We start from the raw sequence: 16,684 nt of genomic DNA on the forward strand, positions 1-16,684 counted from the left end.
AAGTTTGTTTTCTCATATAGATATCCAGTATTTCCAGCACCACTTATTAAGAAAGACTTTAATCTCCTTTGTTTTTTTTTGACACCTTTGTCAAAAATCATTTGACTATATATGTATACATCTATTTCTAAATAATCCAATTTTTTTCTTTTTGCCAATTGTACACTGTCATGATTATTGTGGCTTTTGGTATAAATCGTCTGTTTTTAAAATTGTTGTGTACATCTTGTTATTGTACATCTTTTATGTTCCCATGTAAAATTTAGAATAAATTCATTCCTATAGAAAACAAAATACAATAAAACCAAAAATTGACAATTCAGTATTATGGATATAAAGCTTTACAATACACGGGCATGGTGATGCATTGGTTCAGATCTTTAGTTTCTCATAGAACTGTCAGAGTTCTCAGCATAGGTATTATGGGCCTTGTTTGTAACTTTTCCTGTGTTTTATGTTTTTAGATATTAATTTAAAAGATACTTGAACATTTCATTTTTCAACTGATCACTGTTAATATATAAAATGTAGTTGGCTTAATGTTGCTAAGTTGACTCATTAGTTCTGGTAGTTTCTTTAGGATTTATAAAAATATGCACAGTGATATATGTGAATAGACAGCTTTCTTCATTTGCAATTGTATGCCTTTTATTTCTTTTACTTGCTTTCTTACACTACCTAATTCCTCCCATAAAATGTTAAATAGAAGTGTCGATCTGATGTATCTTGCCTTATCATTCATTATTGACTGTTGAACATGACATTAGTTCAAAATGGTTTGTAGATGCCTTTTTAATCTTGTGGAAGTTTGTTTATTCCCAATTTAAATTGTGAATGAATAGGTTTGAATTTTAATGTACAATTTTTCAGTGGTTGTAGAAATGATCATCTATTTTTCTTGAATTTGTCAATGTAATGAAGTACATTGATTTTTTTTTTTTTAATATTTAATTTTCTAAGTTAAACTAATTCCCCCACCTAAGAGAAATGCTACTTGGTCATGATGTATTAACATTTTATATATTGTTTCATTCATTTTTTATTATTAGATATTTAGTTAAGGAATTTTGTATTTATTTACATGAGAGATGTTGGGATAGGTATTTGTGGTATGGGTGATTGAACCCAGGGATTCTACCACTGAGCTACATCCTAGATGTTTGTATTGATTTTGAGACAGGATCTCATTAAGTTGTTGAGGGTATCATCAAGTTACGAAAGCTCTCCTTGAACTTGTGATCCTCTTGCCTCAGCCTCTATAGTAGCTGGGATTACATGCGTGTGCCACTGTGCCTTGCTGTGTTCGATTTTTTTTTTTTAATAAAAACCTTTGTCTGATTTTTGTATCAGTTACTATGTTGTCTTCAAAAAAGAATTGGTACATTTTCTCTCAATGCTTTTTTGAAATTGTGCAGGATAAGATTGGTATTATTTCTTAAATGTTAGAGGTAATTTAACTGTGAATTCATCTTGGTCTGGAGTTTCTTTGTTGGGAGTTTAAAAATTATAGATCAATTTAGTGGGTGTAAGGATATTCAGATTTCCTATTCTTGCATTAGTTTTGAAAAATTTCAAGGAAATTTTCTTTTAAATTGTTGACTTCTTTAGCATAAACTTCATAATATCTACTTGTTTCATATCTATAGGATCTGTAATGATACCTCTTGTTTTATGTTTGATGTTGGAGACTTGATTTTTTTCTTGATACCTCTTAAGAATAGGTTCATCGATTTTACTGTTTGCAGAGAATACAGTATAATTTATTTTTTTTCCATTGGTTTCTGTTTTTGTTTTTTTTTTTTTTTTTTCTTTTTTTACTTTGGAGTTTGTTTTTATTGCTTCTTGAGTTGGAAACATAGATCATTGGTTTTAAATTTTATTGTTTTGCTTTTTGCAGCACTAGGGATTGAAACCAGGGCCACTTAACCACTGACCTCTACCCACAGCCCTTTTTAATTTTTTATTTTGGCACAGGGCCTCACTAGCTTGTTGAGTCTGGCCTTGAAGTAGCAATCCCCCTACCTCAACCTCCTGAGTTGCTAGGATTATGGGTGCATGCAAACAGTTCCTGCATGCACTTTAATTTTGAATGTTGGCATTTAAAGCTATAAATTTCCTTCAAGGACTACTTCAGTTTGCATCCCATTAATTTTAATTATGATTTTGTTCCAAATAACTTTTAAAATTTTATATCTGAGTATAATACAGGTGTTAATGTGCTATTTGGAAGCATCTTTAAAAAGATTCTTAATAGTTGGGGCTATTCTACACATAAACTTATTTTTTCTACTTTAGTACATTTTTGGTCAGCATGGTCTGTTTTATCAATACTTTGAAATTTATTAGACTTGTTTTATAGCTTCAGATTTAACTTAGTAAATGCTTTGTGTACTTGAACAGTGAGTTTTCTGCTCATTGTAGAATACTTGAATGTCAAGTGGATCATATTGGTAGGTGTCGTTCAAGTGTTCTGTATTGATTTTGATTTTGCTATTATTCTATCAATGACTAAAATAGAGACATTAAAATCTCTGATTAGGACTTGTCTACTTCCCTTTAATTCTGTCAATTTTTGTTTTATGTATTGAATATTCAGAAGGTTTTAGTGTTTGTGTATCGATCTGTTATAATGAAATAGCTTTGATCATTATTAGGGGCCTTCTGCTAGTAATTGTCTTGAAATCTACTACCCTCTTTGGCGTTAACACAGCCACACTAGCTTTATTATACTCGGTGTCCTCAGGTGTGGTGTTTTTCATCCTTTTTACATGTCTGTTTTTATGTTTAAATTTGTTTTTAAATGAACAGCATATAATTCAGTCCTGTATAAAAGAAAAGTAAAAGAAGTCTAAGCCAGGTGTTGTGACACAGGTTTGTAATCCCACTTTACTTGGGAGGCTGAGGCAAGCCATCCTTAGTAATTTAGCAAGACTGCCTTAACATAAAAAAGGCTATGTGTGTATCTCAGTGGTAGTGAACATGCCCAGCACGTGGGAGGCTCTGGGCTTGATCCCCAGAACCACGAGCAACTATAAAGCACTGCCAGCTTTTGTTTCTCACTCAGGGTTTTAATTAACTGCATGTAATGTGACTTTCGAGATGTGGGTTGAAGCCCACCATCTTGATTTTGTCTTCTGTGTGACCTTTTTTGCTGTTCTCTTCCTTGCTGTGTTTTTCAGTGAATCGAGTATATTTTAGTATTTCATTTTATCTATTCTGCCTGTTTTTAGTTATGCCTCTGTATTTTTTTTTTTGGTGTTATCTCAGAGTATAGCATGCATTTAAAACCTATCACAGTATCTACCTTTTTGCAGGCAGTATAAGAACCTTGGAGCAGTGTGCTTCTAACTACTACCCTTCTGCCCTCTGCTCGTGTTATTTTGTATTTTAATTCTGCATACCTTGCCAGTCTCTGAACTTTGCAGCATATAAACTACATATGCCATGAAGGGATTCACTGCATTCTTAGTTCATGAAATAGAAACCAGTGGTTTTTAAAAGAAGTTAAAGATTAGTGTTCATGTGTATCTTTTTAAAAAAAAATTTTTTTTTTTTTTTTAAGAACCTAGGGCCTCTTAACCATTGAGCCACATTCCCAGCCCTTTTTATTTAATATAATTCTATTTTGAGACAGGATCTTGCTAAGTTGCTGAGGCTGGTCTCAAACTTGCAATTTTCTTGCCTCAGCCTCATGAGCCACTGGGATTACAGGCATGCCCTGCCACACCTGGCTTTAAAAGTAATTTTTTATACCAACATATTTAGTCTTTCTGTTTTTTTTTTGTAGTACTGGGTGTCTGTCTAGTACCATTTCTGTTAAACCTCTTGAGCTAAGATGAGCATTTCTTATAATGTAGGTTCTGCTGGAGAAGAATTCTTTCATCTTGTATTTGCTGATGGCTTTATTTTGCCTTTATTTTTGATGAGTATAGAATTCTGGGTTGTAGTTTTCTTGCCCCAGTTCTTCAAGAACTCGGTTCTTGGTCTTCAGGCCTCCATATCTGGTGACAACTCATCCATTTTTCTTGTCATTTTCTTGCATATCTTCTTTTTCTTTTGCTGCTTTCAAGGTTTCCTTTTCATGTTTTCTTTGTTTTGTCTTGCTCACAATTCACGGAGACCCTTGGATGTGTGAGTTGATATTTCTTACCAGTTTTCAGTAATCTTATTATTTCTTTGAAAATGTCTTCATTTTTCTCTTTCTTCATTTTCTGGGATTTGAGTCACCTTATGTTAGAGCATATGACACCACCCTGGAGATTTCAGATTCTATATTCTACTTTTCATATTCGATTTCCCTTTGTATTTCAGTTTGGATAATGTCTGTTGATCCATCTTTGAATTCACAGATTTTTTTTTTTTTTCCTTTGCCGGGCTTAACATTTTTCAAATAATTCTCCATTGTTATTTTCCTTTTTTTCTTTTTGCATATCCACTTGTCTCTTTTTAATAGTTTTTAATTTATGCTGAAAATCTGCATCAATTTATGCATGCTGATCACTTTTAAAAAAAAAAATTGGATCCTTCAACATGTTTGTAATTTTTGAGGGTATTGTTCATTTTTTAAAAAAAATTTTTCCTAGTGTCCTTGGCTATTTCTTTATTTGCTTTTCTGGATTATTTCCTCTCTGGATGCTATGCTACATTTTCTTCTTTCATGTTTTATAATTTTTTGAGTGGATGCCAGATATTGTGTGTTTGAGAAAGAGAATAAAATATCACCCTTGCTTAGGCAAGGGCATGCCTGTCCTGTAGACCAAGTGTGTGGTTGGGCTAACATTTGGTGCTATTGCTCCTTTATTTATACTGAGTGTCTCACATGCTTCGTGTGCTTGGAGGGCACTATTGGAAGCTTTGCTGGAAGGTTTGGCTCCATTCTTTCTGGGTGTCCTTGGGCCCTGAGCATGGCCTACTTCTCTGTGCTGTTTCAGCTTTCCTCCCCTTCCCCAGACATAGGAGGCCAGTGTGTCCTACTTTGGAATGACATGGAGTACCTGAAGGCCTGTTCAGTCCTCCTGCCTTGTCCCTGCTGCTTAGCACACCCCTCCAGGGTGTGTCTTAGTGCTGCTCTCGGACTTCCTCACAAGCACTGGGTGGAACCCCATGAGGAAGAGTTGGAGGGTGGTTCAGGTACGTGTGTATGTCTCCTGGGAATCACAAACCATCACATCACCCTGCCCTGTGCTTGAAAACTTGTGTTAAAATTCCCGTTTTATTTGTCTCTGTTAGCATCCTCTTTGTTCCACCGCTGTCCAAGACGAAAGCAGCCATTGCGTGTGTGTTTGTGTGTACACACATTCTCTACAAAATGTGGCTTGTTGCTTTCTGGATTTTGGTTCCTTAGGGTTTTTTATTTTTAATATTTTTGTTTTAGTTGTCAGTGGACCTTTATTTATTTATATGTAGTGCTGAGAATTGAACCCAGGGCCTCACACATGCCAGGCAGAACTCCAACCCTCTAGAATTTTGGAGGTGTTTCATCCTCACCCCCATTCTGGATATTCCTGGTCTCTCAGAAATGAAGACTGATGGCCTAAAAATACAGAAAAACAAAATAAGTGACTTGAAATAGGAAAGGAAATTTTGGGGGGGGGGCATTTTCAACTCCTTATATTTAAAAAGAAAATTGAGTTTTTGTAGATTCTTCATCTTGTTCTTATAGTTATGGTGAGAATGATTTTCTGTATTCTAAGCAGAAGCAGCAGTTCTCCAGTGATTAATTGTTTGAGTTCACTTTGATTGGAACATATATAATTTTACTTCTGGCTGTATTACAGCTCCCAATGATTAATTGTTTGAATTCACTTTGATTGGAACATGTAATTCTGCTTCTGTCTGTCTTATGGCCCACTTCCCCAATTTGAAACAAATTTTTGGTGGATAGAAAAAAAAAGTTATACAACTTCACTCTGAGTAAAATTAGGCAGATATTTTGATCACCTCTGGAAAATATGATTCATAGATTTTTTTTTTTTTAATCTTTTTTTCCCTAGAAGCCCTTATGAGAAACTGATTACAGCTAGCACATTTCTTTAACCTTTCAAAGTCTTGCATTTGGCTTCCCTGTTCTCATGGTAACCTTTAGTGCGGGACTTGTAACATGCTGGTTTGGTTTTTCCTTTTCAGCATTCCTTTTAGAAAACATAAGAATATTCCTGATGGTTACCGTCATCAGTTTTGGTAGCTGCATTTTAGTTTTTTTCTCTTACCTTCTCCATTTATGATAATGTCTTATCAGACTTGTGTTGTGAATGGCTCTCTCTACTTGTGTCTGTGTATTTTCTGTATTTGTAAGCTTATCAAGTGAAATACAAGGAAACATAACTTGCATGTGTGTTGACAGAACTGTAAAAATGCAGAAGAGAATTAATGGATATGGGATAAAATATAGAATACAGACAATAGCTGCTGAGACTGCTTCTCATACCAGGGCCTAAGATAGTGCCTGATACATATACTATATGTTGTCATTATTACTATTTGAATGACTGAAAAGAGGTTGAGATACTGATTTAAGAACAAGAAAATGAGCTGGGTGCAGAGGCACATGCCTGTAATCTCAGCTGCTTGGGAGGCTGAGGCAGGAGGCTTGTGAGTTCAAAGCCAATCTCAGCAACTTAATGAGGCCCTAAGTAACTCGGCAAGACCCTATCACTAAATAAAATATTAAAAAAGGGCTGGGGATGTTGCTCAGTGGTTAAGCACCCCTGGGTTCAATCCATAGTACTAAAACCACAATAACAACCAAAACAGAAGCCAGAAAATGTTTATCACAACTGTTCCTTTCTGCAGATTTCAATCCCAACCTTAAACTCCATAGATAATAAAGTCTTGCCTGGCAGTTTGCTCTTTTACCTGGTTCATTTTTTTCCTTCCTGAGGTTTATGCTATGAGATTGTTGCCTCTGTATTCAGCAGGAATCAGTGTGTGGTGACTTAGAGCCAATATCTGGCTCATAGTAGTAGGCATCTAGGTTCTAGTTTGTCTGGAATGAGGTGTTGGATGCATAAGACAAGGCCATGTTCTCGGGTAGACAGTGCAATGTAGCAGCAGCTCTGGCTCCAGGAACCCTGAATTAGACTTTTTCAGTTCCACTCTAGCTCTGCTCTGGTCACTGATTTTGTTACCTTGAAATGAAGATGTAATGGCTTTTTTTACTCTTGTTATTTTAATGTGATAATCTAACACATGCCATAAAATTTTCTGTTCTTTATTTATTACCCATGTATTTGCCTGTTGTCTTATATATCCATTAAATTTTATTAATAAGACACCTTGTTTCCAAAACTACAGCATTTTTATAGTGTAGTTTAACAGAGATGCTGTTCCAGGTTAGTCATCCTTTGATCTGAAAGCCTCTTGTTGATGTTCGGAGTTTCAAGTTTCATGACTTCTGTTTTTTGGTGGTGCTGGGGATGGAACCCAGGGCCTCCTGCATGTTAAATACATGCTCTACCCTGGCCCTCTTTCTGATTTCATACTTTCAGATTAAGGATGTTGAACTGGTAAAGTCCTTGCAAATATTCCAAACTCCAAAAAACTACAGATTCTGAAACAGTCATGGTTCCAACCTGTAATATTTCAGTTTAAAATGGATTCAGTGTTTCCTAATGTCTCATTTTGCTTAACAATGTCCTAGCAATGGATGGCTTTAAAAAAAGAAACTTGAGAAATTTAAAATGAGTAAAAAGTGTTTGAATGCATGGCGTTTTATTTTTCCCACACCAATGTTTTAAAGAGAGGGTTCTGTACACAGGATGAGTGTGAGCAGTGTTGTGGTTGGATGGAAACCCAGCCTTAGGTAATGCTAGTAGCTGACCCCTTGAACGTTCTGAATAATGTGTAGCATGTTAAATTAAAAAGTGGAAGTGTTATGATTTTGTTTGTTGAAACGTAAGCAAACAGGATTTTCTTCCCTTGTGAATGATGTATTTCTGTTTAACCTCTCATCCTTCAGCAGATTTGTTTTCTGCTATTGTCTGCAAAGTGCTCAGCAGCTCAAGTTTAAGTTGCTGTTTGGAGGCAAAGCTTATAGTGATATTTAACTTTGTATGCCATGGCGGATTTATCCAGATATGGTGTGGCTCTTTGACCTGAAACTTAACAGTTAATCCTCATCCCTTGTGTATATAATTCTAGTTCATAGCTCTTTAAACTCTGGCCTTCAAAACTCTTTTTATGTTCTGCGTTACTGGAACCACTTTCTCATCTGTCCAGCATTTCTGTTTGCTGCCCTGTGTGTAACTGGGTTAGGAATATCTGACTGTCTACCTGGAGTTGATATTTCCCCTCACACATAAGGAAAGCCTTAGGGGAGCTCATATTGGAGAGTACAAAGAATTACTTAGGCCTGTTGTCTGGGAGTATAAATTTATTAGGTCCTTATTTGCTACTTTTTTTGGCTTTCACTGAACACCTTTACTAGTGAATGCTATTTTGTAGTTGATCTGGCATTTATTGATTTAAGTAATTAATTAATTCATACATACATGCATACATACCAGGGATTGAACCCAGGGACTCCTCACCACTGAACCACATCCCCAGCTCTTTTTATATTTTCATTTTGAGGCAGGGTCTCACTTAGTTATTAGGGCCTCACTAAGTTGCTGAGGTTGGCCTCAAATTTGTGATCCTCGGGCCTCAGCCTTCCCAGTTGCCAGGTTTGCAGGCCTGTGCCCCAACGTCTGAAACTATATTCTTGGAGTGACATCTTTGTTATTGTTGCCTACAGCATGTAGAATCACTTCTGGAGGCTTTCTCAAGCTCATTAGGTTTTTGGTATTTTACGTCTTGTTAGTCTTCTAGTATCTGTGTGCAGTCACTCTTGACTCTCTTCCATCTATTATGTACCTGGTACCCAGTGTGTTTAATCTGGTCACACTTCCCTACTAACCAAATAGGATTTGGCAAACCAAATCCTTAGCTGTAGCCAAGGAGGCTGTGTGTGGCTGGACCTGGTTGCCTCTTGCCCTTTGCATTCTCCACCTGGTTTATAGGACCAGTGATGAGGCTGACTATAGAGATTTCCTATTTACCCCCTGTACCCACACATGCACAGCCTCCCCTATAATCACTGCCCCCAACCCCCCAGCATCAGTCCATTTGTTGTAATTGATGAACCTGCTTTGACACATCACAATTGCACCAAGTCCATGGTTTACGTTAGGGTTCACTCTTAGAGTTGTACATTCTATGGGTTTGGAAAAATGGGTGATGACATGGATCCATCGCTGTGATGTCAGAGTGTTTTCTCTGCCCCAAAAATCCTCTCTGCACTGCTTATTCTCCTTTCCACCCAGCTCTGGCCACCGCTGACCTTTTTACCATCTGCTGTTCCGTGTTTTCCAGCATTGTCGTACAGCTGGACTCACACGGCATGTGACCATTTCAGACCGCCTTTTCATGAGGTCCCTTCATGGCTTTTCATGGTGTGACACGAATTTCTTTTTAGCATCGACTAATATTCCATTGTCTGGACCCGTTGTTTATTGATCCATTTAACTACTAAGGGCCATTTTGGTTGCTTCCAAATTTAGCAATTTGGTATAAAGGTGCTAGAAGCATCCTTGTGCAAGTTTTTGTGGGAATATAGGTTCTAAATGACTTTGGGTAAATACCAAGGCATTCCTGGGTCCTAGGCAGGAGTATGTTTATTTTCTTAAACTTCCAGACTCTTTCAAAGCATCTGTATCATTTTGCATTCTTATCAACACAAGTAAGAGTTCCTATTGTTCCGCATTCTCATCGGCATTTAATGTTTTCACTGTTTTAAACTTTGTCCTTTCTAATTGGTGCTTCGTGGTATCTTCTTTTAATTTGCATTTTCCTGATGATACATGATGGGGAGCATTTTTTTCTTGTGCTTATGTATCATCTGTATATACACATGTATATACCATATCACCTAGCAATCTCACTTCAGGGTATATACTCAAAAGAATGTAAAGAAGGGACTTGGAAAGATAATTGAAAACCCATTTTAGCTCGCTGTGGTGATTCACGCCTATAATCCCAGTGGTCCGGGAGGCTGAGGCAGGATTGCAAGTTTAAAGCCAGCCTGAGCAATTTAGCAAGACCTAAGCAACTCAGGGAGACCCTGTCTTTAAATAAAAATAAAAAGGTTGGGGATGTGGCTCAGTGGTTAAGCACCCCTGGGTTCAATCCCTGGTACCAAATCAAATAAAAAGAAATCATACCCATTTTCATACCAGCATTATTCACAATAACCAAAACATGGAAGCAACCAAAGTGTTCATGGATGTGACACCGAAGAAATAAAATGTGGCAAATGCATACAATGGAATATTAGCCTTAAAAGGACAAAAATTCTAATGCTTGCTCCAGCACAATGAGCCTTGAAGACATGCTACGTGAAAGAAGCCAGTTACTAAAAGACAAACTCTTCAATTCCACTTACACGTGGTACCTGAAATAGTCTAAATCATGAAGGTTCAAAGTAGAGTGGTGGCTGCTAGGGGCCGAGGAGATGGGGAATGGGGCGTTGGTGTGTAGTGGCTATACAGAGCTTCAGTTCAGGATGGAACGTTCTGGAAACGGATGGCACGTTCTGGAAACGGATGGCAGCCACAGTTGTGCAAGTGTGAATGCATTTGATGCTACTGAGCTGTATGTGTAAAAATGGTTAAGACAGAACATTTTATATGCAAAAATAAAATTTTTTTAAATTTCCAAGAGAAATTTTCAAAATGAAAAACATTCCTGGAGTTGGATGGTTGGGATGGTCGCACAACAATGTGAATGTATTTACTGCTTCTGAACAGTTTAAAAAAAAAAAAAAAGCCACACCACATATTTAAAATCTCACAGTAAACCCTTAGGAAATTAGGAAGTTTTTTGTTTTTGGTACCGGGTATTGAAACCAGGGGCACTTAACCACTGAACCATATTTCCAGCCCTCCTTCCTATTTTATTTAGAGGTAGGGTCTCACTGAGTTGCTTAGGACCTCACTAAGTTACTGAGGCTGGCCTTGAACTTGCCATCCTCCTGCCTCAGCCTCCCCAGCTGCTGGGATTGCAGGCATGTGTCATTGTGCCCGGCTTTTTAAAAACAATTTATTTTTGCTTTTTTTTAGATATACATGACAGTAGGGTGTTTTCACATATTATACATAGAGTACAGCTTATTCTAAGTAGAATACCATTCTTGTGGTTGTACATTATATGGAGTGACATTGTTCATGTATTCATTCACAAGCATAGGAGAGTTATGTCTGATTCATTCTACTGTCTTTAGGACGTTTTGTCTTGTGCGGGGGGGTAACCTGATCTGTTCCTGGTGTCTTTCAGGCCTGGCGTTTCCTTGACCATGCAGGCGTTTTCAGAAGAAGAAAGGAAGCAGTGGTTGGAAGCTCTGGGTGGAAAAGAAGCTGTAAGAATAAACAGTGGTTTAGCCTCATTTCTAAACGTGTAGTTCTGTGTTCATTTTTATTTTATTTTATTTTTTTTTATAGTCTTTGAGGCAAGTTCCTTGCTGACACTGGTATATGAATTCACCTTGGGAATATTCAGAGAATCTTCTAGTAATCTGGCTTGGGGTGGCCACAGCAAACACAAGACTGGTGTATCATTTGGTTTTACTTGACTTTTATTGACTTGCCACTCTGATTGACTGTTTGAGAAGTCATCAAAAAGATTCCATTTCTCCTTTTAATATCTGACAGTCTTTTGGGTGATGTGCATGATACACGGTTGGAATGTATTTTGATCTCTGCTGTAAGAACAGTAAATATGAGGCAGTGTTGACTGTTGTCATTATTTGGCTTGATTTAGCCATTTATGCTTTATTCTATTAATTTATACAGTATTCATTATGATAGCCTTATTCATACTGCTTTGAGGAATAAAAGCAGTGATACAGATCTAGTCACCCAGGTTCGTCCTGTTGCCACTTTCGATCAAGCACTACTGCCATTCTGGCACATTGCTGACCTTTTGGAGTTGAGAATTTGGCACATCATGTACTACATTGAAGAATTGGTGAGGATAATTGTTCCACGGTAGGCTCATTGAAAAGCATTTACTATTTCCAAAAGGTTTAGAATAAAGGGAAAGAGCATGATTTGAAAAGTGGAAGTGAGTTAATACAGTACAAAGAGATTTCAGCATAGAGGTTATAAAATGGGTTGATGATAGTGTCATTTTGCTAACAATCTAGGAAATGGGGACAACAATGCACATGGCAGTCTTGATGTGGATGTCAGGTATTAACCATATTCATGGTTATTGAGATCCAAAGCAGGTTATCCTAATCCTGTTTAGTAAAGGCAGTATACCAGAGAGAGGCTGTATATCCCTAGAGATTCAAGAAGTGTTTTGGAAAAGTGAGCTTGTACAGCAAAAAGATAGTGTGACTAAGTTGGCGAGAAGTCGGTCTGTTTTTAATGTGGTGTAACCTTGAACCTGTGTACTGTGTCAGGCAGTTAACAAAGGCAAATCTGCAGAAAGACAACATCTGTTTTGTTTTGCAGCTGCAGTATGCCTTGCAAATAATGGGGCAGCAGCACTCTTAGAGGCTGCTTAGGGTTACCATCTTGATATTTCAGGTGTAATTTAAATTATGGGCAGAGGGATTATTTCTTAAGTAAATACCAGATTTTAGAAATCGTGAAAAAATGAACTTGATCTTATTGGTTAGAATGCAGAAGAAGGTTTCTGTCCACTTGTCACTCTAAGAATTATTAATTTACATACATTTTCAGTAAGTTCCTTAAGAACACTAGCCCCTTCATTTAAGTTTTGCTCTTTTGGCATACCTGTGTGAGAGAAGGCCCTTTTTGTTGCATATCTTTGCATCTGAGCACTCGATAATATATCATGAACTCATAAAGACCTCACTTTTTCTGTGTTCTCAGAAGGAATACCAGATGTGTGTTATTACCTGATAAAGCACCCCACTTCTATGTTCTCAGAAGGAATACCAGATGTGTGTGTTGTTTTTTTTCCTACATGTACTAATTCTGTGACACTAGCAGGGTATTTTAGAATTCCAAACTGAAGTTCCTGATAGATCCCACAAGTTAAGGGCTCAGTCCCACGTGACTTCCCCCACTTGAGATGACAGTCATGAGTCTGGGTCTCTTGTAATTCTGACCAGCGGACTGTAAATTGTGAATTCCTGGGACCCCTTCCTCGGGTTTAGTAATTGGAATGGCTGAATGTATGTTCAGGGTGAACCTGCATTTACTGTGCATTATAAAAGAACCCCACAACAGCCAGGTGGTAGGGATATGGAGGGGGAGGGGCGTGGTGGGTGGGTGTGCAGAGCTTTCTTGCCTCTGTAGAAACACTACCCTCCCAGCACCTTGAAGTGTTCATCAAACTGGAAGTTTACCAAATTTCCTTGTTTCCGGGTATTTACAGAGCTTAATCTTCACCTCATCCCTACCAATGAATGGGACTGAAATTCCCAACTCATTAGTCACTTGGGATGTCCTGCCTGGTCCCATCCTAAGGCCATATCCAGGTGCCCTCTCCTAACTCACCTCATTAGTATAAACTCAGGTCCCTTCAAAAAAATTTCTTCTGAGTGACAGGGCACTCCTATCAGAAATTCCAAGGGTTCAGGACCTTTGTGCCACAAAGGCTATATTCCCTTAACCAATATCAAATTTATGAGAATGTATTTTTTTCATGATCCTAAGCATGCCTACTTGAGTCACTTTTACTGATTTGTTAAAAGTATTGTTTTCCCTTTTCTCTTTTACTAGCTGTTCCCCAGTTTTAATAGAGCCATCCTCCCGAGACCTGAAGGAAGTAAGTGCTAATTTATAAAAATGACTGTTTTTTTCCTTTTGCACACGTGAGTTGGTATTCATTACTGATGCCATTGCTGTTGCTGGGGGGCTGTCTTTCTGCACCCTCTTTTAGCTTGTCCTCTGTGTAGCATATACTTTCTGTCTTATCCACTGAGACCCCCTTGAAGTGTTCTGGACTGCTGGAGCCCTCTTTGATCTTTTTCATCTGTAAGCTTTTCTGTGAGTTTTTCTCTACAATTCACTAGGCTATTTATTCTTATAGCCGTAAACAACTGCATAGGCATTTTAGGTGTGCAACCTCTAGCCTGCTTCTGAATTGCAAGATCCTGTGAGTAGGAGCTGCTTCTAAGGTCCGTGTTCCCAACCCTCATCCCTTTACCCTTTGTCAATGTAAAAAAAAAAAAAAAAAAAAAAAAAAATAGGGTAATGATTTTTAGTCTCCAAAGAGTAATGATATTTATTGGGAATAGCAGCGCACCACAATGAGAATATGCATACCACAGTAATCTGTGGCTGTATTTGAGGAAGTTGAGGCAAGGAGAAATTTTTAAATGCAAAACCAAGAAGGATTATAGCAGATATTTTGAAACAATAGTCTTTGACCACAAGGAGTGTGGTCCTTATGGCATTAGTTGAGGTTGGACAGATAGGTGTGCTTGTAGAAGTACTTGTTGAGTTGGGTTGCCATGGCCTCTGCAAGCATGTGGTTCTGACAGTCTTCGGTGACAGTTGCTACCAGGCAGTCATGCCTAAGAACCTCCCAGCTTTATTTACAATTTTGATTCTGGCAATTTTGTATTCCTCTCTCACTTTAATATCATTTATCTTAAGGCCTCTGAGTGTGGGCTACACAAATAATCTAGCATTATACCTAAAAAAATAGCAACGACAAAAGAAAATTCAGCTTATTTATTTCCTTTAGGACAAGGGTCTTCATGTACATAGACTGTGTTGGAACAAAATGAAGTACTGCTTTGCTCTGTTAAATATTGAGATAAAGCAAAACTATAATCGGATGTCCTGGGCTTTTTATGAATTTACTTTAGATGTATTTGGAGAAATTCATGTTACATTGATCAGATGTCCACAGTTTGGAGATGCTTATGTAACATGATTTCAAAATAATCGTGAGCAGTTGTGCCAATGGTTGAAGAAGATACCTGCTCTGGCCTGGCACAGGACTTTGACAGGGGACCCCAGGAAGCAGCACCCCCATCGACGCCCTCCCCTCTTCCCTTCTCTCCTCTGCTTTCCCTGTCTTGTTCCTTCCCCTTCTCTTAATTCTCATCTCTCCTTTTTCTTTCCTTGCCTTTTTCCTTTTTTTTTTTTTTTTTTTTAAACTTATTTATTATGGAGAGGTTGAAACATGTCTTGTTTTTGTGGTGGTAGAGGATGCTTTTGCTTAGAGCAGAGAGCAATACTAGGATTTTTGTTGAACTCTGTGAATGGAAAGTTCCTGAACAGTAAATGGTTGCTCAGTTTTCATTAACATTCTCCCCAAGCTTAGCCTCATGGGTTACACATGGAGTTTACATCCACAGATTGCTCTTGAATTCCCGCTGAGAGCTGGGGGTTAGTGTTATAGTTTCCTGGGTTCTACATGCAGCAGCTCAGGGTAGCCACTTCTCTCGATTTCATTTTTGAAACAAGAATTGGCTTTCATTAAGCTATACAAATATGCCATCTTAATCGCAGGTAAGCATCTATATTAGAAAAGAGATAAAATTGTGTTTTCAAAATAATCTGTTCTGCCACATGACCATCTGTTTTTAATCCATTATGAAAATAGTAAAATATTAAAGGCTTGGAGAGAGGTATAAAATATCAAAATTTTAATGCAAGCTCATTTTCCAAATAATATTTTTAAAAAGCTTTAAACCCCCCCCCTTTTTTTTAAAGTTTGCATTTTTCAATGCTCAAATAATTTAAGAGACCCCCTATTTGTTTAGGTAGTTTTCATCAACTGAACTATTGTTAGAATTTTTGGCAAAATACATCTTTTCTAGATAGCTTTCCTTATAGATTTGTATCATTTTGTTTTCAACTGTTTAAAATAAACCTAAAATTATATTATGAACTTTTTAAATAAATTGGTGATAGATGTCCTGTTGTTCCAGCAAGTGGAATTCTAAATATTTAAGATTTTTATATCTTTACACAAGAAATAAATGGTCTTTAGGTTTTTTAAAATAATGACAATTGGATTCAATTAAATATTTTCCTGTTTTTGTGAGGAATGGAAATATGATAATTACTTGTGCCCTCAATATCTTATCACTTTGTTTTAGGTGCACAGTTGGATAAGATGGGCTTCACAATTCTCAGAAAGTGCATCAGTGCAGTCGAAACACGAGGTAATGTGATTGATCATTTTACTCATGAAAGGCTATAGGTAGGTAAAATCTAAAAGTCCTTTAAAATATGCATCACATGGTTATTGCATGAAATGTGTTCATACAGAATGCTCATGCCCGGTAAACCAGTTATTTATATGACATATTTAATTCATTATTACATATTGTATGTTCCAGTCCTGTTTTGGATGACTTAGTGGGATGAAGCACTGCCTTAACGTTTTCTGTCTCAAAACAAGGTCTTTGTTATGAAGCAAGACTTCTCCCTGTAAAATTAGAGTGTTGGATAATAAATGAGTACGAGCTGTTTTATGTTTTGGGGGTTTGCTGTCAATGATAACTCAAGGCACAGAAAGCGCCTTGTGGTGCTTACAGTGGTGATTCAGACTGACAGATCAGATTTTCATTTATTTCAAACTGTACTGAAGTTGAACTGACAAATTTGGTCATTTTCCTGGTGTTTTAAAAATTACTGTAATTTTTAATATTTCAACATTCGTGTTTCTTTCCTGAGGTTAAGTTAGATCCTTAATTGTGTCATTTGCATGCTTA

At 37.2% G+C, this 16,684-nt stretch overlaps 1 protein-coding gene and 1 long non-coding RNA gene across 5 annotated transcripts in view; one reads left to right on the forward strand and one right to left on the reverse strand.

The window, feature by feature from the left end:
• Window positions 1-16,684, forward strand: part of ARHGAP10 (Rho GTPase activating protein 10) — a 296,650-nt gene that overhangs the window by 141,874 nt on the left and 138,092 nt on the right. For all 4 annotated transcript variants that reach the window (XM_079154583.1, XM_079154582.1, XM_079154581.1 and 1 more), the window contains 3 exons: window positions 11,311-11,392; window positions 13,731-13,776; window positions 16,067-16,132. In XM_079154583.1, coding sequence (XP_079010709.1) covers window positions 11,311-11,392; window positions 13,731-13,776; window positions 16,067-16,132 — 194 coding nt within the window. The remainder of the gene's footprint in view (window positions 1-11,310; window positions 11,393-13,730; window positions 13,777-16,066; window positions 16,133-16,684) is intronic.
• LOC306670117 lies at window positions 12,479-13,711 on the reverse strand. The gene is made up of 2 exons (XR_013766327.1): window positions 12,914-13,711; window positions 12,479-12,857 (listed from the first exon to the last, which is right to left on the reverse strand). It is a non-coding gene; the product is annotated as an uncharacterized lncRNA (long non-coding RNA).

The sequence above is a fragment of the Sciurus vulgaris genome (genome assembly GCF_902686455.1).
Source record: "Sciurus vulgaris genome assembly, chromosome: 9".
Taxonomy (NCBI): domain Eukaryota; kingdom Metazoa; phylum Chordata; class Mammalia; order Rodentia; family Sciuridae; genus Sciurus; species Sciurus vulgaris.